This window comes from Grampus griseus (genome assembly GCF_964374135.1).
Source record: "Grampus griseus genome assembly, chromosome: 2".
Classification (NCBI taxonomy): domain Eukaryota; kingdom Metazoa; phylum Chordata; class Mammalia; order Artiodactyla; family Delphinidae; genus Grampus; species Grampus griseus.
In genome coordinates, this window is record NC_139018.1 from 34,262,716 (window position 1) to 34,286,903 (window position 24,188).

The 24,188-nt window shown below is 41.5% G+C and overlaps 1 protein-coding gene across 1 annotated transcript; it reads left to right on the forward strand.

Annotated features, from left to right (window-relative positions):
* The first annotated feature begins 1,348 nt into the window (after nucleotides 1-1,348).
* VTI1B (vesicle transport through interaction with t-SNAREs 1B) lies at nucleotides 1,349-24,171 on the forward strand. The gene is made up of 6 exons (XM_082648544.1): nucleotides 1,349-1,610; nucleotides 15,927-15,985; nucleotides 18,150-18,341; nucleotides 20,545-20,718; nucleotides 22,245-22,306; nucleotides 23,889-24,171. Exons 1-6 carry the CDS (start codon nucleotides 1,496-1,498, stop codon nucleotides 23,983-23,985), a joined length of 699 nt encoding a protein of 232 aa, XP_082504670.1. The 5' UTR covers nucleotides 1,349-1,495; the 3' UTR covers nucleotides 23,986-24,171.
* Nucleotides 24,172-24,188: the final 17 nt, after the last annotated feature.

A 24,188-nucleotide genomic window follows, 5' to 3' on the forward strand; every position in this document is an offset into this window, starting at 1 on the left:
CTCCATTAACTTGGGTTGTGTGATAATTTGATTATTCATTCACCCATTTTCTACTAATCTTTTATGATGCTGTTCAAAGATCATGTTTTCCATCCCAGGCTATTTGTTACCTCTCCTTTTTGTACTTGTCCCTTCTATAACACAATGCTATGGGACCTACAGTACACTGCCACTAACAACCTGACTTTTCCCTCTCTCTCTATGCTCAATGAATATTAGTAAATCAACAAAAGTTTGTTGAATAAATGGTCTTTGAACTCAGTCTAATAAGGGTCCAGGAGATATAAATCACCAAATCATTTCCCTCTGAACAGTCATATGTCTTTTAATACGTGTGGGCAGTCTTAAGTATTGGGCTGCCAAGCAAACATTTCAGAACGGGCTCCATAGGCACACCATCAGTGAAAATAGGAATTTTCGTCCACTAAACCATGAAAACCCACGGAGTGCAGGAAAAGACTTCGTAATTGTTAACACATTACATACACTTACTGAGAAAGAGACCTGATGAAGCCAGGTCCGCCTTGCTCACTACATATAAATAATACACATATAAATTACATATATACATATGTACACACACATATATTACATAAATAATACATAAATTACCCAAGGTCAGAGTGAATCTTTTATTCAACACATGCCCAGATCCAGGCACAAAGGCTACGCTTAAATTGAAACACCTGCTGAGTGAATGCACGGCGTGCCCAGCCGCTAGAGGCTGAGCGTATATTTTGGGGGTCGCACTGCCCGGGGACCACTTCTGAAAGAATGTGACTCTGGTGACTTGACTCCCCAGTAAAAGTGCTTTAAGCTCAAGCGCAGGCAGGAACCTGGCCCAGCTATCTTCCAAGAACTGAAAGCTAACAGTCGGAATGTGAACTGAGAAAGTAAGGGTGGCCAAACAGTGCGACGACTGAGAAGATAACGACCAGGCGCCTACTGATACCAAATCATTGCGCGTCAGCATCACGCTGACGCCCGCGACGACGGCAGAACTACCGCCCCCAGCAATGCTTGACTTCCGAGTCTGAGTGTCTTCCGTGCCGAACTACAGCCTCCGGCATGCACTGCAGCGTCCGCCCCTCGCCAGAAGGCGAGGCCTGGGAGAGAGGCGGCCGCGCCGCCGGGCCCGCGGGTTCCCACAGTCCGTTCCGCCGTGGCGCTCTTCCCAACCCCGGACTGACTAATTCCGGAGTTCCGAGACTGCCGCTCGCGCCCGAGCGCCACCGCTCCCTCGGGAGTAGCCCGGGCAGCGCAGCCCGCCCGACTTTCCGTCAGGCTTTGGCGCCCGGCGCGCCGTCAGTGACGGCATGCAGGGGGTGGGCGTTCCGGCTCGGGAGGACCCCGCCGCGGCCCCGGAAGCGCCTCGTCCTGAGCTGCGGTGGTGGCGGTCGCCGGGATGCCTGCGCGGCTGGGCGGCTGACGGCGGAGTAGGAACGGGCCCCGTGCCCGGAATCTCGGCTGCCGCTGCTAGAGAGCGGCCTGCGCCATGGCCAACTCAGCCGCCTCCTCAGAGCATTTCGAGAAACTGCATGAGATCTTTCGCGGTCTCCATGAAGACCTACGAGGGGTGCCGGAGCGGCTCCTGGGGACGGCTGGGACAGGTGAGGCGGAGTCAGGCTGAGCCCAGGAGCACCCAGCTCCGCCAGCTCTGGGAAGAAGAGCTCCCACCCCCTTCCCAGACCCTCCCTCCCTTCTCTCCGTTTCTCATTCTCAGACACGCCCCCTAGGGCTGGCTGGGTCCCGGCGCCCAGGATCTCCCTGCCGCCACTTAGCGTGCTCAGGGATGCACCTCGGAGTGTCATCTTCCTCTTGATCCTCCTGTAGCCTTCAGATTTTTCTCGTTTCATTTTCACTATGGCAAGAAGAGTGTAGGGGACCTAAGCCTGCGATCCGGTATTTGAGTAGAATTGGGTTTTCTTTTGTAGCTCTCTTTTTTTTTTTTAGTTTTTTTTTTAAATATCTTTATTGGAGTATAATTGCTTTACATTGTTGTGTTAGTTTCTGCTGTGTATTTTGTTTTATACGTTTAACAGTGTTATTCTCAAAAGAGGTCCGTAGTTTTCACCAGATTGGCAGAGGATTTGTAGCACAAAAAGGGTTAAGAACCCAAGGGAATCATAACTTTTGGGGTTGGTAAATAACCAGTCGTGAGGGGGATTGGTCTTTAAAATCAGGATTGTGGTCTTTAGGTGTGGTCCCCTTATGAACTCTCTGCTTAGACTGTCTCTTGCCCCTTGGTTTCAAAATTCAGTGCTGCAAGCTTTGCTTGGAGGAGCTAAGAGTTTTCCAGTTGAATCTGTATAGGAAGGTCTCCTATAGCTCTTTGCCTTAAGAAAAATAGATCTTGATGGCAAAGCAGATGAGACTTTTATCGCTTTTACTTAAGTGTCAAAGCTTGAGTGTTTGCTCTGTGTGTTACCCAAGGTCATATGAATTGAATGACTCTGGTGAGAATGAAATTCATACCTTTGTTTAACATTTACTGGGAGAGGCTGCTGCGTGCCAGGCACTGTCCCTAGATGCTGGTAATATTGCACATTACAGTGAAAAGACTTACAAATCTCTGTTCTGATGGGTCGATGATAGTATATAAATATTAAGAGGTGGTGTTAAGGGCAATACAGGAAAATAAAGCAGGGCCAAGGAATGGGCGGGGGCTCTAATTTTAAGTTGGGTGGCTGTGAAAGGCCTCTTTGAGGAGGTGGCATTTGAGCAGAGACTTGAAGTAAGGGAGTAAGCCACGCAAAAATCTGGGAGAAATGAGTGTCAGGACAGAATAGTACTGCAAATGTCCTTAAGCAGAAATGAGCTTGGTATGTTCTAGGAAGAACAAGAAGGCAGTGTGTTTGGGGTGGAATGAGCAGGGGAGATAGTTAGTGGTAGTAGATGAGGCTTTAAAGAGGTAGGCAGGGTCAGATTGCATATGGGCCCTTGTACACCAGGATGAAAGATTTGCATCTTTTTCTAAATGTAGTGGCTTGCAGTTAAAGGATATAGAACAGGAGAGTGATGGGATCTGATTTACATGGTTGAAAAATAGACCTTCTTTTCAGCCTTGTGTTGAGTTAAATTTTGCAATGTCTATTTCTGTAAGGCTAAATAATGCCAAAGGACATTCTGTTTTGAAAAATAGAAAACTGAGTTAGTTATATTTACTTTTGTCATCTACCTAAACTTCTAATTCCTGCAAAGAGGACACTCAAAAAGGTGTGAATTTCTACCCAAGTGCAAAATACTCTAACACGAGTTGCTGGTAATGCTTTGTTCAATGAGTAAGTAAATAGAATATACAGATATCCACAGGTTATAAGAATTTCAACAACTTTTAGTCTTCTTATTCACTACTTTATTCATACTTCTCAATAAATATTTGTCAAATAAGTTGAATTTAATTAAGCAAACACACCAGGCCTCATCTCTGATTCCTCTTTTTTCTAGGCCTGAGACTACTTCATAGGCTTTCCACCAATGAAGCTTTATTTTCCACCATGAATTATGAAGCACTGAATAATGTACATAACACATCCCTTGCATTTAGCTTATGCTCTGTAACTGAATTCAGTTTTTTCAATAAACATTTATTGAGAATTACGTATCAGTTAGTGTCCTGAGCCCCGAGAAGTTCCAAGAGTTCTTGCCTTAAATGGGAGCAAATTTACAACAAAGTGTGTGATGAGTCCTAAGATAGTTTTGAGACCATGACAGAAAAACCTAACATGGGCGTGGGGGAGCAAGAGGGAAGCTTCACAGAAAGGGGAACTTCTGAGTGTCACGGGTTGAACAGGAGTCTGCCTGAGAGGGGAAATGGGAAGAGGCAACAAAGGAAGAAAAAAATCAAATATTCACAACTATTACTGGAGCTTAAGATATGTGTGGGACCTAGAGGGGTGGGATAGGGAGGGTGCGAGGGAGATGCAAGAGGGAGGGGATATGGGGATACATGTATACATATAGCTGATTCACTTTGTTATACAGCAGAAACTAACACAACATTGTAAAGCAATTATACTCCAATAAAGATGTAAAAAAAAAAGATTCTTAATAAAGAGTGGCTGCCACTTTCATTAAAAAAAAAAAGGTATGTGTGGGAGAATAGTAACAGATGAGGAAAGTAAGACACAGCCGGACAGTTAAGGGACCTGAGTGTCACATTAAGACATCGAGACTTGATATGGAGAATCAGTAAAGGACTTCAAATAGCTGACTAATATGGTTAGATTTAATTTTAGAAGGAGAATGCTGGTGGCTGAGTAGAGGATGAAAGAGAGGCACAAGAATCTGTATACCAGGGACCATGTTAGGAGCCTTTATGGCAGTCATCTAGGTAACATGGGACTCTAGAGAGTCCCAAATCCAAGAGGTGATTCTGGACAGAAATTAACCATACTGATTGGACATGAGGAGTGAGGGAGACAGATTCAAGAATGTCTGCATTTTCTCACTTGGTCAGTTGAGTGAATGATAATTTTAAGAAATGTAAGAGTAGAAGCAGGCTTGTTTGGGTTGTGGATGAGAACATCAAGAGTGATTACATAGAATAGAGAACGTATGTCCATTCTAGCCTGACAGATATTTCTTCTCCTACCATTAAAAATAACATTTATGAAGAAGATACATGAGTTGAAAGGCAGGGTATTGTAATATTTAACAGCAAGGATTCTAGAGCCAGACTGCCTGAGTTCATATCCTGGGTCCACCTCTTAATAGCTTGGTGACCTTGAACAACTTACTTTAACATAATTAGTTTCCCTTGCAAAATGGGAATCAGTCATTATATTTACTTCATAGGGATTTTTTGAGGATCAAGCGAGCTAATATATGTAAAGCCCTTAAAATACTGCCTAACAGTAGTAACAGCAATTAGCCATTATTCCTATTATATGGGAAATTGGATATTTTATTTAAATAAAACATAAGAATACCAGCTCTGTATACAACTACCCTTACCTTGCACTACTTTTCCTTTTTTTCTAGAGCACGTATCTTCTAACACACTAGACACTTCACATAGTTTTTTAAATTAATTAATTAATTAATTTATGGCTGTGTTGGGTCTTCGTTGCTGCGTGCAGGCTTTTCTCTAATTGCGGTGCGTGGGGGCTACTCTGTTGCGGTGCGCGGGCTTCTCATTGCGGTGGTTTCTCTTGTTGCAGAGCATGGGCTCTAGGCACGCGGGCTTCAGTAGTTGTGGCACACAGGCTCAGTAGTTGTGGCGCGCGGGCTTAGTTCCTCCACAGCATGTGGGATCTTCCCGGACCAGGACTGGAACCCATGCCCCCTGCATTGGCAGGCGGATTCTTAACCACTGCGCCACCAGGGAAGCCCAGACACTTTACATATTTATGATATTTATAGTATATTATTTGTCTTCCTTTCAGTAGAACAGTGGTTTTCAAAGTATGATCCCTGAACCAACAGCATCAGCATCACCTGGAAACTTGTTAGAAATGCACATTCTTGGTTCCCACCCAAGACTTATTGAATCATTAACTGTTTTAACAGTCTATTTTAACAGCCCTCTGGGGGATTTCTGATGCCTGTCAAGTTTGAAGGCCACTGATCTAGGACATAAGCTCATCAACACATGTTGTTTCTTTCTTTCTTTTTTTTTAAATACATGAAGCCTCTTGATTTTTATTTGTGAGCCACCAACTCAGATATTTTTTGTTTGTTTGTTTTGTTTACGTTTTTTTATGGGTTTTTTTGCGGTACGTGGGCCTCTCACTGTTGTGGCCTCTCCCGTTGCTGGCCTCTCCCGTTGCAGTTGCGGAGCACAGGCTCCGGACGCACAGGCTCCGGACGCACAGGCTCAGCGGCCATGGCTCACGGGCCCAGCCGCTCCACGGCATGTGGGATCTTCCCGGACCGGGACACGAACCCTTGTCCCCTGCATCGGCAGGCGGACTCTCAACCACTGTGCCACCAGGGAAGCCCCCAACTCAGATATTTTTCAAATGCTTTATGGACCAAACAGAGCAAATCTGCAGGTGAAATCTGACCTGCCAATTTAATCTTCTGTAGGTATGTTCAACAGGTACTCATTGAATGAATGCTTATGTACGAAACTAATGATTTGAAAATCAAATCATGGTTTTCTATTAATTACATTCCAATTGTAGAGACTACTTTCTCCAGAAGAAAATGTTGGCCTCAGTCCATAAAACACTGCTTAAAATTTTAACATTTACATGAGAATCATTCTTTTGTTAATGGGAAGCATAAGCAAATCTAATTCTAAAAATGACCCCTGAAGAAGTTAGTTAAATGGATAATCAGTTCACTCTTATAGATGCCTTCTCATATGATATTAAAAGGATCACACAGCCAGCATGTATTGGCATTCTTGTTTATTTCTTGTTACTTAAGTAACAAGAAGAAGTTTAAATGTTTAAACTGCTTAATTTGATCCTTTTCATGAAGGCATTTAAAACTGCTATCAGCCATACTGATATCTCTTTGAATTTCTATAGCACATGTTATTTCTTGTCTTTTTGATAATAGCCATTCTAACAGGTGTGAGGGGATATCTCATTGTGTCTTTGATTTGCATCTCCCTGATGATTAGTCAAGTTGAGTATCTTTTCATGTACCTGTTGTCCATTGTATGTCTTCTTTGGAAAAATGTTTATTCACATCCTCTGCTCATTTTATAATTGGATTGTTTGGGTTTTTGCTATTCATTTGTATGAGTTCTTTATATATTGTGGATACTAGCCCCTTATCGGATATATGATTTACAAATATATTCTCCCAGTAAATAAATTTTTTTCATTTTGTTGATAGTTTCCTTTTGCTATCCAGAAGCTTTTTTTTTTTTCAAGCAATGTATTTTCTGGTGTGTGTTTTTTGCCTTTTTTTTTTTAATGTAGTTGATTTACAATGTTGTGTTAATTTCTTCTGTACAGCAAAGTGACTCAGCTATACATATATATATTCTTTTTCCTATTCTTTTCCATTATGGTTTGTCACAGGATACTGAATATAGTTCCCTGTGCTATACAGTAGGACCTTGTTGTTTATCCATCCTATATATAACGGTTTGCCTCTGCTAATCCCAAACTTCCATTCCTTCTCTCCCCTACCCCCTCTCTCCCTTGGCAACCACAAGTCTGTTCTCGATATCTGTGAGTCTGTTTTTGTTTGGTTTTGGTTTTGGTTTTGTTTTGGGTTTTTTTTTGGCTGCACCACGTGGCATATAGGATCTTAACCCTTGCTCCCTGCAGTGGAAGCACAGAATCTTAACCATTGGACCACCAGGGAAGTCCCTGTTTTGTTTTGTTTGTTTTTTAGTTAATTTATTTTTGGCTGCATTGGGTCTTCATTGCTGTGCACAGGCTTTCTCTAGTTGCAGCGAGCTAGGGCTGCTCTTCGTTGCGGTGCGCGGGCTTCTCATTGCAGTGGCTTCTCTTGTTGTGGAGCACGGGCTCTAGGCACATGGGCTTCAGTAGCTGTGGCTCGCAGGCTCTAGAGCACAGGCTCAGTAGTTTTGTGGAGCATGAGCTTAGTTGCTCTGTGGCATGTGGGATCTTCCTGGACCAGGGCTCGAACCAGTGTCCCCTGCATTAGCAGGAGGATTCTTAACCACTGCACCCCCAGGGAAGTCCCCCTGTTTTTGTTTTGTAGATATGTTGATTTGTATCGTATTTTAGATTCCACATATAAGTGATATCATATGGTATTTCTCTTTCTCTTTCTGACTTACTTCATTTAGTATGATAATCTCTAGGTCCATCCATGTTGCTGCAAATGGCATTTCATTCTTTTTAATGGCTGAGTAATATTCCAATGTTTTATATATATTTATTTACACACACACACACACACACACACACACACACACACACACCCCACATCCCACATCTTCTTTATCCATTCATGTGTTCATGGACATTTAGGTTGTTTCCATGTCTTGGCTGTTGTGAATAGTGCTGCTGTGAGCATAGGGGTGTGTGTATCTTTTTGAATTATAGTTTTGTCTGGGTATATGCCCAGGAGTAGGATTGCTGTATCATATGGCAACTCTTTTCCATACAGTTTTCCATAGTGGCTGCACCAATTTACATTCCCACCAACAGTGTAAGAGGGTTCCCTTTTCTCCAAACCCTCTCTAGCATTTGTTATTTGTAGACTGTTTAATGATGGCCATTCTGACTGGTGTGAGGTGTTACCTTATTGTAGCTTTGATTTGCATTTCTCTAATAATTAGTGATGTTGAGCATCTTTTCATGTGCCTACTGGCCATCTGTGTATGTCTTCTTTGGAGAAATGTTTATTTAGGTCTTCTGCCCATTTTTTATTGGGTTGTTTGGGGGTTTTTTGTTTTTTCTTTTTCTTTTTTGGGTTTTTTTTTTTTTTGCGGTACACGGGCCTCTCACTGTTGTGGCCTCTCCCGTTGCGGAGCGCAGGCTCCGGACACGCAGGCTCAGCGGCCATGGCTCACGGGCCCAGCCACTCCGCGGCGTGTGGGATCTTCCCGGACCGGGACACGAACCCACGTCCCCTGCATTGGCAGGTGGACTCCCAACCACTGCGCCACCAGGGAAACCCTGCCCTGGGTTGTTTGTTTTTTTGTCGTTGAATTGTATGAACTGTTTGCATATTTTGGAAATTAAGCCTTTGTTGGTTGCATCGTTTGCAAATATTTTCTCCCATTCTGTGGGTTGTCTTTTCGTTTTGTTTATGGTTCCTTTTGTTGTGCAAAAGTTTGTAAGTTTGATTAGGTTCCATTTGTTTATTTTTGTTTTTATTTCTATTGCCTTGGGAGACTGACCTAAGAAAACATTGGTATAATTTATGCCAGAGCATGTTTTGCCTAGGATCTCTCAGAAGCTTTTAGTTTGATGTAGCCCTGCTAGTTTATTTTTGCTTTTGTTGCTTTTACTTTTGGTGCCAAATCCAAAATATCATTGTCAACATTCACGTCTTTAATCCTTTTTGAGTTAATTTTTGTATATAGTGTAAAGATAGTGGCCCAGTTTCATTCTTTTACATGTGACTGTCAAATGTTTCCCAACACCATTTATTGAAGAGACTGTCCTTTTCCGTGAGGGAACAGGAAACAAATATTTCTCTCTCTCCTGGCACAGAGCTTCTAAAACCCTTGTAATTTCTGGGAGCATCTTTTATTCAGTGAGGCTGCTCTGGGTGGGCTCCTAGGTGGCTTCTGGATGGGAGCTGGTTACCAGAAAGACCAACCCATGATTAGAAGCTTGGATTTTCAGTCCTGCTCCACACTTCTCTGGAGACGGGAAAGGGGCTTCAAATGGAATTAATAATTAACCATGTCTATGTGAGGGAGCCTCCATAAAATTTCAGTAGTATGGGGCTCAGAGAGCTTCCAGGTGGTTGAACATATCCACACTGGGAGGGTGGTGCACCTCAGCTCTGCGGGGACAGAAGGTCCTGCGGGACAGAACAGGAGGGGAAAGAGACCCTCCAAGACCTTGCCCTATGTCTCTCTTCATCTGGCTTTTCATCTGTATCCTTTATCATGTCCTTTAATAAACTGGTAAACCTAAGTAAGTGTTTCTCTGAGTTTTGTGAGCCTTTCTACCATATTAATTGAATCTGAGGAGCGGGTCATGGGAACCTCCAGTTTGTAACCAAATTGGACAGAAGTTGTGGGTAACCTGAGGACCTACTACTTGCAATTGGCATCTGAGGTGGTGGTGGGGCCAGTCTTGTGGGACTGAGCCCTGAACCTCTGGAATCTGATACTGTCTCTGGGTAGATAGCGTCAGAATTGAGTCGAATTGCAGGACACCCAGCTGGTGTCTCAGAGAATTGCTGCTGTGGGGAAAAAACCCATACATTCTGTGACCAAAAGTGAAGTGTTCTTTGTGAGTAGTAAAGGAGACACACGGGAAACAAACAACAGGAGGAAGGACTAAGTTTTTTCCTATACAGGAGAGAAAGATAGGAGGGAGAAAGACTGGGTTTTTCCTAATACATTTCCCCATTGTATATTCTGGGCTCCTTTGTTGTAAGTGAATTGACCATATATGTGTGGACTTACTTCTGGGCTCTCTTTTCCATTCCATTGAGCTTTGAATCTGTTTTTATGCCAGTACCATACTGTTTTCATTATTATAGCTTTGTAATATACAGTTGACCCTGGGTGCCAACCCTCTGCGCAGCTGAAAATCTGAGTGTAACTTGTTGGCCCTCCTATCCAAGTTTCCTCACTATCTGCAGATTCAGCCAACCACAGGTTATGTGGTACTGTAGTATTTACTATTGAAAAAAATCTGTGTATAAGTGGACCCGCTCAGTTCAAACCCTTGTTGTTCAAGGGTCAGCTGTAGTTTGAAATCAGAAAGCATGATGCCTCCAGCTTTGTTGTTCTTTTTCAAGATTGCTTTGGCTAATTGGGGTCTTTTGTGGTTACCTAAAAATTTTTGGATTGTTTGTTCTATTTCTATAGAAAATGCCATTCAGTTTGCTATTATTTTGTTGAGGATTTTTGCATCTGTGTTCACCAGGGATATTGGCCTATAATTTTTTTGTGGTGTTCTTCGCTGGTTTTGGTATCAGTGTAGTGCTGGCCTCTTAAAAAACTTTGGAAGTGTTCCCTCTTCTATCATAAGCTCTATATTTTGTCTGTTTGGTTAATTATGTATCCTAAGCACCTAGAGCAGTGCCTAGTACATACTAGGTGCTCTATAAATATTTGTTGAATGATTGTATAAATACTGTGAATTGTTGGGAAGAAAATAGTAATAATATATGATTGGTTATAAAAACTCAGTGTGATTTTATTTCTATTCTGCCATGTTTTCCACAGTTTCACCACTTTTAAAATCTATCTATCTATCTATATACCTATTTAAAAAAGGGATAGGATAACAGACACAATGTGTCCTACTTTAGGAATTTTGTATGACAGTGACAATCCATTAGCATATGTGATAATTATTAATCCATATAATATTACATTAAGTACCTACAACCATAATTTCTAGTCTTAGCTTTGCAGCATATGAAGATGTCTCTCCAAATACCTCAGACTGCTATAAATTCTTATCCAATTAATAGAGTAAGTACCTATAGTCATGACTTTTAGTTTTAGTTTTGTAGCACCTGAAGGCACATTATTTTTTTTTGAAGGCACATTATTAATGAACATTATAAAATTATTGAAAGTTTTTCATTTTAATTCACTTAAATCTCAGTATCTATACGTGAGACTCCATTATTTTAGAAACCAGAAAAAATAATAACTATGAAGGACCATATGTAGCAGGTTGGTAAACACAATTACTCACTAACTGCAGAATTTTAATTTTTCCAACACTCTTCATATTCTTTGGTGAATTTTGTTTTTGCTTAGTTTTTCCTACCTAGGAATTTACTTTTAAAAAACAGTGGTAGTTACTATTTATTGAACCCTTAATATGCTTGGCATTTGTTATGTGTTTGTTATGTGTATTGTCTCTTTTAACTCTTTCAGACAACTGTATGAGGTCAGTACCGTTATATTTATTTATAGTTGAGGAAACAGGCTTAGAGAGGATCAGGTAACCATGTGGTCTACAAAGAGGATGTAGGTCCTAGAAATGCCACAATGGGGCGCCAAAAACATTAATCACAGATTTTAAAGATCCTGGTGAAACTGAAGTTATTTCCACAGTTCTGATGGACCAAGGTTAGTCATTCTTGGGCTGGCAATTCAAATAGCCTGTAAGAAAGAGAGGCTGCCACCTTGGTCGAACATGAGGTAGGTTTCCTCTAGCACTTTCAGAGCTGGGTGTTTCCATTTTATTCCATGTCCGGGGCATTGTGCGGCCATCCACCCAGTTTACCAAACATTCAGCTTCAGAGTGAGTCAGTCACAGGTGAAGGGTTTGGGAAGGCATGTGAGGTAGGGGATAGTGTTATTTGGAGTAGCTCACTCTTGTTTCTGGTGTCTGTTCTACCCAGTATCAGTCCTGTTGTTTTGTAGTTGATTGTAGTGTTAATTCTAACTCCATAAAAAATTAAGAGGTTAAGAGGTTTGAACATATTATACCTGTATACCTGGGAGCACGAAAATGCCCCTCAACACTATAGTGTACAGAAGCACTGGGTTGGGAGTCAGGAGACTTGCATTCTGGAACTAGTGTTGCTACACATCTACTCCTTCTGTGGCCTTGGGGAAGACAGTTTCTGCAGGCTCTAATTTCCTCAACTGCTAAATGAGAAGGTTAGACTAGATGATCTCTGAGGTCCATCTCAGCTCTTATATTCATTGATTTCACAATTCTGAGTCTAAAGCATAAAGGAACAGCTATTAATACCTCTCAGTTGGGTAGGGGTTTAACCTCTTGAACCTTTAAAAGTGTATAAGTTGTAGAGCACTCCTAGTAGAATGCATGCCTTATGAAATTAGATAGAGAGCAGAGTATTCCAAAAAGACTGAGAATAACAGAATCATGCAGGGAAGTTAGTGAAAGGATCAAGATTCTGTGTGCTGCCTCCTTCCCCCCCCCCCACTCTTATTTATGTAGCTACTTTCTTTGAGTCATTCTTAGGAATGCAGATTTTCATGTCTTTTAACAAAGAAAGAATAAAGGAGGAGAATTTATGACTAATAGAGATGTAGAAAAATCTAGGACGGGAATGCACTTAGAGAATACTGTCATCTTGGATCAGAAGTGAGTGTGCTTGAGTTTGGAGATGTGCCTATTCAGAGGAGTGACGACACTCAACACTTTAGTGAATGCTTGTTACAAAATAATATGATAGCTCTCCATGGAAGTGGCCATTCTTGACTGCAGATATTATTTCACTGCTGATAGCTGAAAACGCAGACTACTCAAGGATAATAACAGCTGCTTTGGCACTTATTTCAGTTACATCATGGTTAGTCAAGAAGTAGGCCCTTTGCCAGGGCTGAACTTTCTCCTATTTTTTTTTTTTTTTAAACAAAAAACCCTGGGTTTTGGGCTTCCCTGGTGGCGCAGTGGTTGAGGGTCCGCCTGCCAATGCAGGGGACACGGGTTCGTGCCCCGGTCCGGGAAGATCCCATGTGCCGCGGAGCGGCTGGGCCCGTGAGCCATGGCCACTGAGCCTGTGCATCCGAAGCCTGTGCTCCACAAGGGGAGGGGCCGCAGCAGTGAGAGGCCTGCTTACCGCAAAAACAAAACAAAACAAAACAAAACAAAACAAAACAAAAACCCTGGGTTTTGTGAGTGGTGTGTAGTGAGAAATAGTTTACCTGGAGTACCTATTTAGGGAATGTCACATGACAACGAAGGCAGCTTAGTAAAGGGTGCATTGTCGTTTGCTCTTGTAGGCAATAGCAGTGTCTAAGGAGTACCCTACCAGGTTTAGAGTTCTAGAAGCTATGGGATGTATAAAAGAAAAAGTAAATTTCTCTACTCAGAAGGAGCTTGATCTCAAGTTGAGAATATAGAATATACACAAGCAAAATGATTTATGATCATTTGAAAAGCAGTGGACAGCTGACATGCTAGATGCTGTTGTGATTAACAAAATGTAAATGCATATAAAGCATTACAGTGGTGTTACATCTTACATGGTATTTGGCTTTAAAGTCAAGGTGTGAGATGAAAATCAGGGTAAACAGAATTATCCAAGAAAATCTTAGGACAGCATGTCGAGTACCCACGTGCCATCCCTTTGTAAGCGCAACTCAGCTGTTTTCTTGGCATTGGAAAAGATTGCTCTTTCTTCAGTTGATGGAAGTGCTGGCTTGTATTTAGAAATCACATTGAGCTTTTTAAAAGACCGTGTCCTGGGCTTCCCTGGTGGCGCAGTGGTTGAGAATCTGCCTGCCGATGCAGGGGACACGGGTTCGTGCCCCAGTGTGGGAAGACCCCACATGCCGCGGAGCGGCTGGGCCCGTGAGCCATGGCCGCTGAGCCTGTGCGTCTGGAGCCTGTGCTCCGCAACAGGAGAGGCCAGAACAGTGAGGGGCCCGCGTACCGAAAAAAAAAAAAAAAGACCGTGTCCTTATACATGCTACAGTATGGATGAACCTTGAAGACATTATGGTAAGTGAAATTGTAAGATTCCTCTTATATGAGGTGCCTAGAGTAGTCAGATTCATAGACACAGAAAGTAGAATGGTGGTTACCAGAGTCCAGGGAGAGGGGAAATGGGGAGTTAGTGTTTAATGGGTATGGAGTTTCAGTTTGGGATGATGGAAAGGTTCTAGAGGTGGATAATGGTGATGGTTGCACGACATTGTGGATGTACTTAATGCCCTTTAACTGTATACTTAAAAACAGTCAAAATGGTAAATTTTATGTTATGTATATATTTTACCACAATTAAAGAAAACTATATCCCCAGATTGTGAACATAATTCCAAAAGATGAGTTCAAAAAATATTGTAAGCAATGACAACTTTGTGGTAATAAGTAGATTATGTATAGATTTCCAGGGAGAACATTCATTTGGATGTATACATTAAAAAAAAACTCATAAATAGGACTAATTTTTGCTTGTTAGATATGCTAATAAGCCCTAATAAGGGCTTCCCTGGTGGCGCAGTGGTAAAGAATCCGCCTGCCAATGTAGAGGACACGGGTTTGAGCCCTGGTCTGGGAAGATCCCACATGCCATGGAGCAACTAAGCCTGTGTGCCACAACTACTGAGACTGTGCTCTAGAGCCTGTGAGCCACAACTACTGAGCCCGCATGCCTAGAGCCCGTGCTCCGCAACAAGAGAAGGCCCGCGCACCGAAGAGTAGCCCCCGCTCGCCGCAACTAGAGAAAAGCCCGCATGCTGCAATGAAGACCCAATGCAGCCAAAAAAAAATTAAAAAAAAAAAAAAAAAAAACTATGCCTGTTAGGTATGATCTACCTCCTCATTTTATAGCCAAGGAAGGAGGTTAGGTCCCAAAGAGATGAAGAGAATTATCCAAGCTTACATGTTGAGTCAGACCCAAAGCTAGAACCAGAACCTAAGCCCCTTTACTCACCAGCACTTCCCCCATACAGATGTTTACCAGGTGACAGCATGCCAGTACTCCCTTCAACATTTTTGCTGTGTCCAAGCACCATTTTACTATAATTAATCATTTTATTTATATGAGTATTTCATGTAAAATGCATTTATTTAATACATAAAGTTACTTTAAAAGGAAATTTTATATCACTACCTTAAATGGAAAATCTATAGAACCTATCTAAATGATCAGAAAAAATACAGTGAAGGCAAAACAGTGCTGTTTTAGTTAGATGTTATTGCTTTGAAGCTAAAGCCTGTTCTGTTTTTGTTAAAAGGGGAGATTAGTAATTTTTAGTTGTTAAAGACATACTAGCACTAAAATGATATGATGCAAAGTACTGAACAAGGAGTGACTTTCCCTGTGTGAGTCAGTGGTATTTTACGTCATTTCCCATACCACTGCCCGTGGGTGTGGCTAAGAAACTTGTGCTGTATACCATGCAGTCTCTCCAGTGAGCAGAGTAGGTGGGTTTTGAATTTGTTTGGAGAACAGCAGTGGATAAGGGTTAATATAGAGATGTGATTTACAGTGGGAGTGAAAATGGGGACAAAGATTTCAGAGAACTAGTATTGTTAAACATTCTTATTGATGAAAGTGTGCCTGGTTCCTGTTAGGATGGGTGAAAAATGACTGACAATGATTGATTTAGACCTGTTGTCTTTCCTAGTAGGGATGCTGTTGGTCTTTGGGGCCAGATCATTGTTATGCAGGACTGTCCATAGCATAGATACTCTTGTTCCCTGGACACTTAATGCCAATGGTAATACCGTCCCTCTCCCTTCCCCCCAGTTACTGTGATAACTAGTTCCCCTATGTTTCTAAATGTCTTTTAGGGGTGATTAAGTACTGTAGTAGTACCCTCAGGAAAGGAATGTGGAGTTTATTCTAAGCAGGGGATATAGCCTCTAGGAATGTTTGGAAGCAGGACTGAGCATTGAAAACTTGTCTGTCTTTTCCAGAAGAGAAGAAGAAGTTGATCAGAGATTTTGATGAAAAGCAACAGGAAGCAAATGAAACGGTGAGAACAAGGAACAAGTCCTTATATCTTCTTCCTGTTTGTTGGTCTTTTCCAGAAGTAATGCTTGTGACCTGATCACAGATTAACTGTTCCTGTCCATTGATCTTGCTTTTGATTATTTCTTACCAAATGAGGCCAGTTGATGGGGCTGGGTGTTGAGGGGCAAACACAAATGGGTAAAGCTTGGAGACTCTCCTGAAACGAGTCTTTGATAATACATTGCTGCTGTAATAAGGACATTCTCATACTTCTGCCTGGGTGGTCTTTTAAAATCTCATTTTAAAAGCTGGCCATTGAGATCAGTTATTCTCCTTTGTTAAACTTACTGTCACACAAAATGGAGCTCAGAGGTGGTTCTAGCCATGTTCCCTTCTGGTTTTGGGGGTTTTTTTGGTTTGTTTGTTTGTTTTGGAGAGTGTTGAATTTTGCATATATGCCAGTGTAGTTTTTATTTTATTATTTATTTATTTATTTATTTATTTATTTTGGGGGCTGCGCCGGGTCTTAGTTTCAGCACACAGGATCTTTCGTTGTGGTGGGCAGCCTTCTCTCTAGTTGTGGCGTGCGGGTTTTTTTTCTCTCTCTAGTAATGGGCTCTGTAGTTGTGGCACGTGGGCTCTGTAGTTTGCAGCACGTGGGCTCTCTAGTTGAGGCGTGCGAGCTCAGTAGTTGTAGTTCGTGGGCCTAGTTGCCCAGCAGCACGTGGGATCTTAGTTCCCTGACCAGGGATCGAACCTGCGTCTCCTGCATTGGAAGACGGATTCTTTACCACACTGGACCACCAGGGAAGTCCCTGTTCCCTTCTGTTTTAAAAGACAGGAGGATTTGGTACCTTCGGCAAGGCATGCATGGACAGGATGAGTTCCCAGTCAGGACCCAAAGCTTGTCAGATGTTGGTCCAGGTTGCTGAGCAGTTTAAGAACTGCTTCTCTCTTAATCTGTGCCTTTTCTTTAACAACAACAAAAAACAAACAAAGAAACAAAAAGCAAGTTTTGCTCTCACCTTTTCGAAGTAAGGGTCCTCTGTTCTCCATATCATTGTGCTCTGGCTTCAGCAAAACCTTTTAGGAGGCTGGAGCTAAAATCCAGGTCCCTGGTAGTACTCCAAAGAAATAGTTGCCCCTAGTATTTGCTACTCCAGAGTAGACTGAAAAATTCTTTTTAAGCCAGAGAACTTCTTTATTGCTTGTTGAAGAACAACTTCCTTATCTCAATGCAGTTCTGAGAAGTTAAGCTTATCTGCATCCTTTTCTCTATTCTGCATCTATTTTAAGAAGGATCAGCCTACCAGACTGTGGAAACTATCTCCTTCATAATGGGAGTACCAGAAACTTTTCTAATACCTGTGTACAGCTGGGCATATCCATGATACCTGTTACAGAGCCAGTCTTCTTTTTCACTTAACATCTTGGTAGCATTTCAAAAACCTTTTAATTAATACCAATTTATTTGTTTGGTGCTTAGATACTTTCTTTCCCTGAACTTAAAAAAATTAACCAGTCCTACTCTGGCCATCCCAGACAGACGGCTTCTTGTAAATTGGGTCTAGGTGTTACAGTTTACTTATCCCAGAAAAATGGGAATGATTTGGACCCCTGGTTATTCTGACATGGAGACAAACAGTTGATTTTCAGAAGGAGGAGGAAGGGAAGAACCTTGATGCCATACCCGTAGCATTTTTAGTACAGTAGATCTCAGAGCGCTTCATGAAAGCACTTGAACCATAACAAGCTAAGAACTTGGTATACTGAAAAGAGAATTTGAAGATTTTTGAATCCTGACTTCTCTTGTTATGTAATCTTGAGCAGGTTTCATCAAGTCTTATATATGAAGTAGAAGTAGTATTTCCTACCTTATTGATCTGTTGTGAGGAATAAATGAGAGAATGCATGTAAAAAATGTTTAATAAGCTATAAGGTACTTGTTAGTTTTCTCACTCATTCATCACATACTTTTTGAAGGCCTGTTCTATGCCTGCTAGGCACTGTGCCAGGCACTAAGAGTAATGAAGTGAACGTGTCACATGTGGTTCCTGCCCTCCTGGACCACATGGTTGAGTATTTATTGACGGTGATCTGTGGTTTGATTAGTCCAAACTAGACGTATTACCCATATGAGAGAGAACAGAAGCAGACCATCTACTCACTACTTTCTGCCTTCCTAGCTGGCAGAGATGGAAGAGGAACTACGTTATGCCCCCCTATCTTTTCGTAACCCTATGATGTCTAAGCTTCGAACCTACCGGAAGGACCTTGCCAAACTCCATCGGGAAGTGAGAAGCACACCTTTGACAGCCACTCCTGGGAGTCGAGGAGACATGAAATATGGTACATATGCTGTAGAGAATGAGCACATGGTAAGCTTCAGCTGTCTTTTCCTTTACTGGTCTGTGGTACAATGATTAACCATATTGTAGAGTATACAGTTCATGTCATCAGTGCACACTTGACTTTTTTTCCACCTTATCCTCTTTCTTGCATCCAATTCCCCTTTTCCCCTTGGGTGCCCACCTCTACTGAATTTAATGCAGATCATTCCAAACAATTTGCTTGTTTAGATTTCTTTGTATCCTTTATGTATAAAACAGTGCTTGGTGTGTAGTGGTGATACACAAGTGTTACCTATTCATATTACATCTGGACTCTGTAGTCTGACTCATTGATCCAGTTTCTTTCTCACATATGCCCCCAAAGTTCAGTTAGGCTTTTAATTTATCAGAGTATTCTTACAAAATTAACCCATGCTTTCCCTTACATTTATATCAGGATGGCCCAACAGCCCAGATACAGTAGAGAAAGCAGGCTGCTTCTTAAAAAGCGGGCTAACACCTTACTTTGTTGTGATAGAAAGTGCGCCAGACTGACTCTCTAGCCTCCAGTATTCTCATTTATAAAATTAGACTGTCTAAGCCGAAAACCTGTATTCTCAAAACTGTCTAGAGAACACGGTTAAAGGAATAAAACTTCACAAAGATTAAATTTTATGTGTTACATTTGGGATTATATTCCACACCACAAAGTAGAAATGGCCTGACCAGTAATGTGGGAGAGAAGTGAACAGGGCCCACCAGTGCAGACTGCACGGATGTAGAAAGGCTAATGGCACAATTTTAAACAAATCCTATTTCATGATACATCCTGAATATAGTTTAAGAGATATTCAAATGATACTAGCCTGACATTCCTGATGTCAAAACTAGAGTATTTGAGAATGTTAAATTTTCAAAATTCACTTGTGAAAGGAGGGTGAGAAAAGGCTGGCAAGTAGAGCTTGTTAAAGTGAGATGAAAGGTGTATAGTGACTTTGGTCATTTGTGACCAAAAAACCCTGAAAACAAAAAGGGGGGAGATAATTCCAAATAATAATTTTGCTTTAAAATTATTAGTTTCAGAAACTATTTAGATATACAAACCACCTGCAGTAGAATTATTGTTCCGAATCTGGGGTTGATCTGTGTGACCTTACTGTCTCTTCCTGCTCTTTCTTAAGCCTAATCAGTTGAAAATCCCCATCTTTTATTTTTAAACCCCCTTTTTCCTGCTGCTTTATAAGCCAATGTAACTGGGATTTATTTCAGCCTCATTCAGTGGTTTCCTCATCCACTTGTTCATATGCCATATATGAACTGAAAAGCCTTCTTGTTGCTTCTGATCTGGGGATGCATCTTTTGCCTTCTTGGTGGTGGGGTCTAGTGCTAATAGTCACCTGCTCAGTAATAGGCCTTGTGAGCCAGCCCCTTTTTGAGTGTGTTCACATGCGTGCTTTGAATAGCTGAGAACTTAGAGCTGCATCCATTTCTGTCAGTGGTTATTTCTGGCCTGACAAAGGCTACTTCTGTCCTTTTGCCTTCTGTGCTTAGGATTATAGGTGGAATAAAACTTGGGTGGAGATTTAGAAATAGGGTGCTTGGGAAATTAGGGCAGCTTTTTTGGCTCCAGATATTACCTTCCCTGAGAGCAAATCACCAGTGCAACAACTTCAGTTTTTGTTTTCTGTGTTTGGCCTAAGGTGAAATTCTTTTGGAGGCTTACCAAGAGTGTAGCCACTTTTTTCCCAGAATGTGGTAGTGTCTCACACTTTTAAATGAGTTCTATATGTGCTGAAAACAAATAGCTTATTCATGGTCCCTCAATCCTCAATACCAATCAGTGGGCATTTTCAGTGAACTAAACTATTTCTAGGGCGGTAGAGTTTAGTTGGTTTGCTCTCTCAAAATTACAGGCTGTATGCATTTTGGGGAAGCTACTGTACCCCACATCAGGGCCATTGCCTCTCAGAAGTTGCTAGTCCAGAAAGCACATGAACCAGTTCAAATTCATCAGGAGCACAGGGAAAATGCTCTGATGTGTTTAATCCTTTTCTTGCCTCACTTAAGTGTAAGAAGCAGTGAATTGGGAGGTATTATGATCCTAGATTGAATCCCAGGTTCTCTTTTAGTTTGATTTGTTAGCATCTTTGGTTGCCTTAAAAGTAATGAAAATTATTGCACACGATATTCCTTCTTATAACTTCAGTTATAATGGAAGAAGTATAACATTTCCCTTCCATACTGTTGTCAGAATCGGCTACAGCCTCAAAGGGCATTGCTTCTGCAAGGCACTGACAGCCTGAACCGGGCCACCCAGAGTATTGAGCGTTCTCATCGGATTGCTGCAGAGACTGACCAGATTGGCTCAGAAATCATAGAAGAACTGGGGGAGCAACGTGAACAGTTGGAACGTACCAAGAGTAGAGTAAGTCTGAGTGGATGGGGAGAGGGGCAAGAGTGGGGAAAGTAGGTGGGCCCGTTACACCCCGATGCCTTGCTAGTGCCAGAAGCTACCACAGTTCCAAATTCAGGGTATGACCTTTTAGGTTCTTACTCTTTTCTCTGTCTGTAGTTTGCTTGGCTGAAAGATATCCCTTGGAAGTAATTTTACTTCTAAGATTTAGAAGTCATGGGGGGCGGGTAGGGGGTGGGCTGCAGAAATCCAATTTCTGCATTTATTGAAGATTGTCAAATAAGATTGTAGCCACTCCATCCTTTTACTAGGTCCTGTATTATGAATCAGATTTTCATTTCTCATATGTCTAGTAGAACATCTGCTATTCTTAGGAAAGCTAAGATCTCTTTAAGTAGATGATGCTTTCATGTCATTTAGAGCCAAGGCTATTTTCCACATGTCATAAAATAGTACTACTGACAATTTAGAGAGGTTCAATTCTGGGCTCTAACTCTTTACTGTTACCTAAGGTAAGGGAGATCATTGTGAGAAGAAAACAAATACTCAGGCCAAATGATGATTATACTGTGGTGTCTAATCTACTACACTCTAAGAGGCTCTGGAAAACAATTCATTCCTTCCTTTCTGTACCATCTGCAAAGGAATTTTGAAAATAGTACAACTTGCCAATGGAATGCTGTATTCTTAAGAGCATGAGGCAGATCCAAACTGAAAAACAGATACTGTGGGCAAGACTTAGATATATGAGAAAATCATCTGAAATCCCCACACTGAGTTATTTTTCCAGCTTAGCAGCTGTAATTCTCCATTCTTAAAATTAAGTCAAAATGATGCCCCCTTCCCTCCTTAGTGAAAATCCACAATAAAGTACCGAATTCAAGTTAAGCTGTAGAGAAGGCAATTTGTTTTACAGATTGTATGTTTTTTTCACTTCTGAACTTAACCAGGTGGATTAGTTGAACTTAAAAGCTGAGAAATGAGCTGAGAGATCAACTTAACAAGGTCGCTGGGGAACAGGAACAGATGGCAGGTGGCATCTGTTGAAATATCCTCCAGCTATATAGATTAGTAACAGGCAACCAAAAGGGAATAAAAAAGGCTTTAAAAAAAGAAAGAACCAGATCCCAAAAATGGTAGTCCACCAGCCTGCAAAAACAAACATTAACTCAAGAGGCTCTTCTGGAGTTTGGCTGATGAAATTCAAATCTTAAGTTGCTCAGTTACGTCAGTTACTGGCAGGTACACTTGAAGACTTTGTTTTGAGTAGTCAAGGTGAAAGATTAGCCCAGTCCCAGAAGTCTCCCCACAGCAACCTTGGGATATAATAATTCCTAGGCCTACTTGATGAGTACTAAAGTATATTATCCTTTCCAGTTTCTTCTGCTTATATGCAGAGGCCATCATTTAAATTGATTTGATTTCTGGGAGTTTTTCAACATATACCCCTTAATGCCCACTGTCAATTTAGGAATGTTCAATTCTATAGTGTGTACTTTCGAAAGAAGGGGGAAATAATTGCTATTTTCTCTTCTCAGCTGGTAAACACAGGTGAAAACTTGAGCAGAAGTCGGAAGATTCTCCGTTCAATGTCCAGAAAGTAAGTTTTAAAAATAGTCACAAGATTAATTTCTCTTAATTCTAATATCTTTCAACCAAGAATGTCAAAGCTTTAAACAGTGACTGGCAAAGGTGCTAATAAAGCAGAAGAAATAAAAAATATCGTATAGTTAAATATCCCAGGACAAAGTCCCTTGTTAAAAGTATATATACTGCTCTGATTTAGAGCAGTGGAAACTTTGTCCATTGGAAGGACTTTTATTTTATTTATTTATTTGGCTGCTTTGGGTCTTAGTTGCAGCACGCAGGCTCTTTGTTGCGGCATGCGGGATGTTTTTTTCGTTACCGTGCACGTGCTCAGTAGTTGCGGTGTGTGGGCTTCTCTCTAGTTGTGGTGCACAGGCTCAGTAGTTTCAGCGCGCAGGCTTAGTTGCCCCACAGCATGTGGGATCTTAGTTCCCCGACCAGAGATCGAACCCGCATCCCCTGCATTGAAGACAGATTCTTAACCACTGCACCACCAGGGAAGTCCCTGGAAGGACTTGTAATCCCAGCTTACTTTCCTTAGAGAAGACAGCACATGGGAATAGAGCTTCATATTCCTGGAAATAAATCTGTAAAAACTTAATTAGAAAACTTTTCACTGCTACTGCTTCGTACTTGCTTTTGGCTCTGCTTGCCCTTCATGGGAGTCAACCCCTTATTTGGGAGTTCTGTCTTGTTAGTAGAAGTTGACTTAAAAAAAAAAAACAAAAAATGTTGAGGTAAGTGCTGACAGCAACAAAACCAGGGGCAGAAAGGAAGTATTGCCACTGAGGCTGAATTTGGGGTAAGTGGGTGTAGGTATGCATGAAACAAACTACAGTCGAGTCATGAAACAAGCAGGAGCGTGGGATTTTCCTAAACGGTGGCAAATTCCTTGTGGAATAGGGGAATACGTTCAATTTAGAGTGATGAGATTTTTTGTGTTAAGAAAAGAGTATAGGAGCTTCAAAAAATTTACTGCCTTTATAAAGGTACCCATAGAGGAAGAAAGTAAAAAGGGCAAGAAGTTCATAAGAGATTGAAAGGCACTACTCAGCTTCTAGTTAGTTACTTATCCTAAAGCAGGAACCCCTCTCCCCACCCGAGCTGGACTTCAGCACTGGAGTGTCTGTCGCCAACCCTTCTCCTAATGTGTGCTCACAGCTGTATTATGTAATCAGTCAGTGCAGCTCTAGATGGTTAGGTAGTGGGTTTGTATTTCTGCTGTTTTGCAATATGATTCAACCTGATTTCAGAAATGGTGTACTTCTTCATATGTATATTTAATATTTTTCGAACTAGCTGCTCATAGAAAAACTATTTTTAAAGTGAAGTACTAACTACCATTTGAAGACATTGTAGAAAAAACATTTATATGCTTTGGTATCTATTGCCCCAATTTTCAATATTTCTGTGAAGTAGATAGTAATTATTTATAAGTTTCTTTAGCTGGTAATACTAAGTGGCTACGTGATCAAAAATTCAGTCTGCCTCACAGTATCTGGCCTTGGCCCCAGGTCAAACCCCTAAGTATTAAGAATGGAAAGAAATAGGTTATCCAGACTTCTGACTACATCCCACTTTGCTTCTCCTTGTAGAGTGACAACCAACAAGCTGCTACTTTCCATTGTCATCTTACTGGAGCTAGCCATCCTGGGAGGCCTGGTTTATTACAGATTCTTTCGCAAGCACTGAACCTCCTACAGGGAACGGTTTGTGGACCAGGACTGTGACTCTGTGAATGGTGTTAGAGACGTGGAAAAATCTTACTGTTGCTGTGAGCTAACGGTTCAAGAAGGCACTGTGTAGCCAGACTGTGGGAGGAGGGAGGAAGATGGAAAACCACTTAAATGTGAAGGAACAGCAATAAGACCAGTATGATATACCAAGGTAGTAAA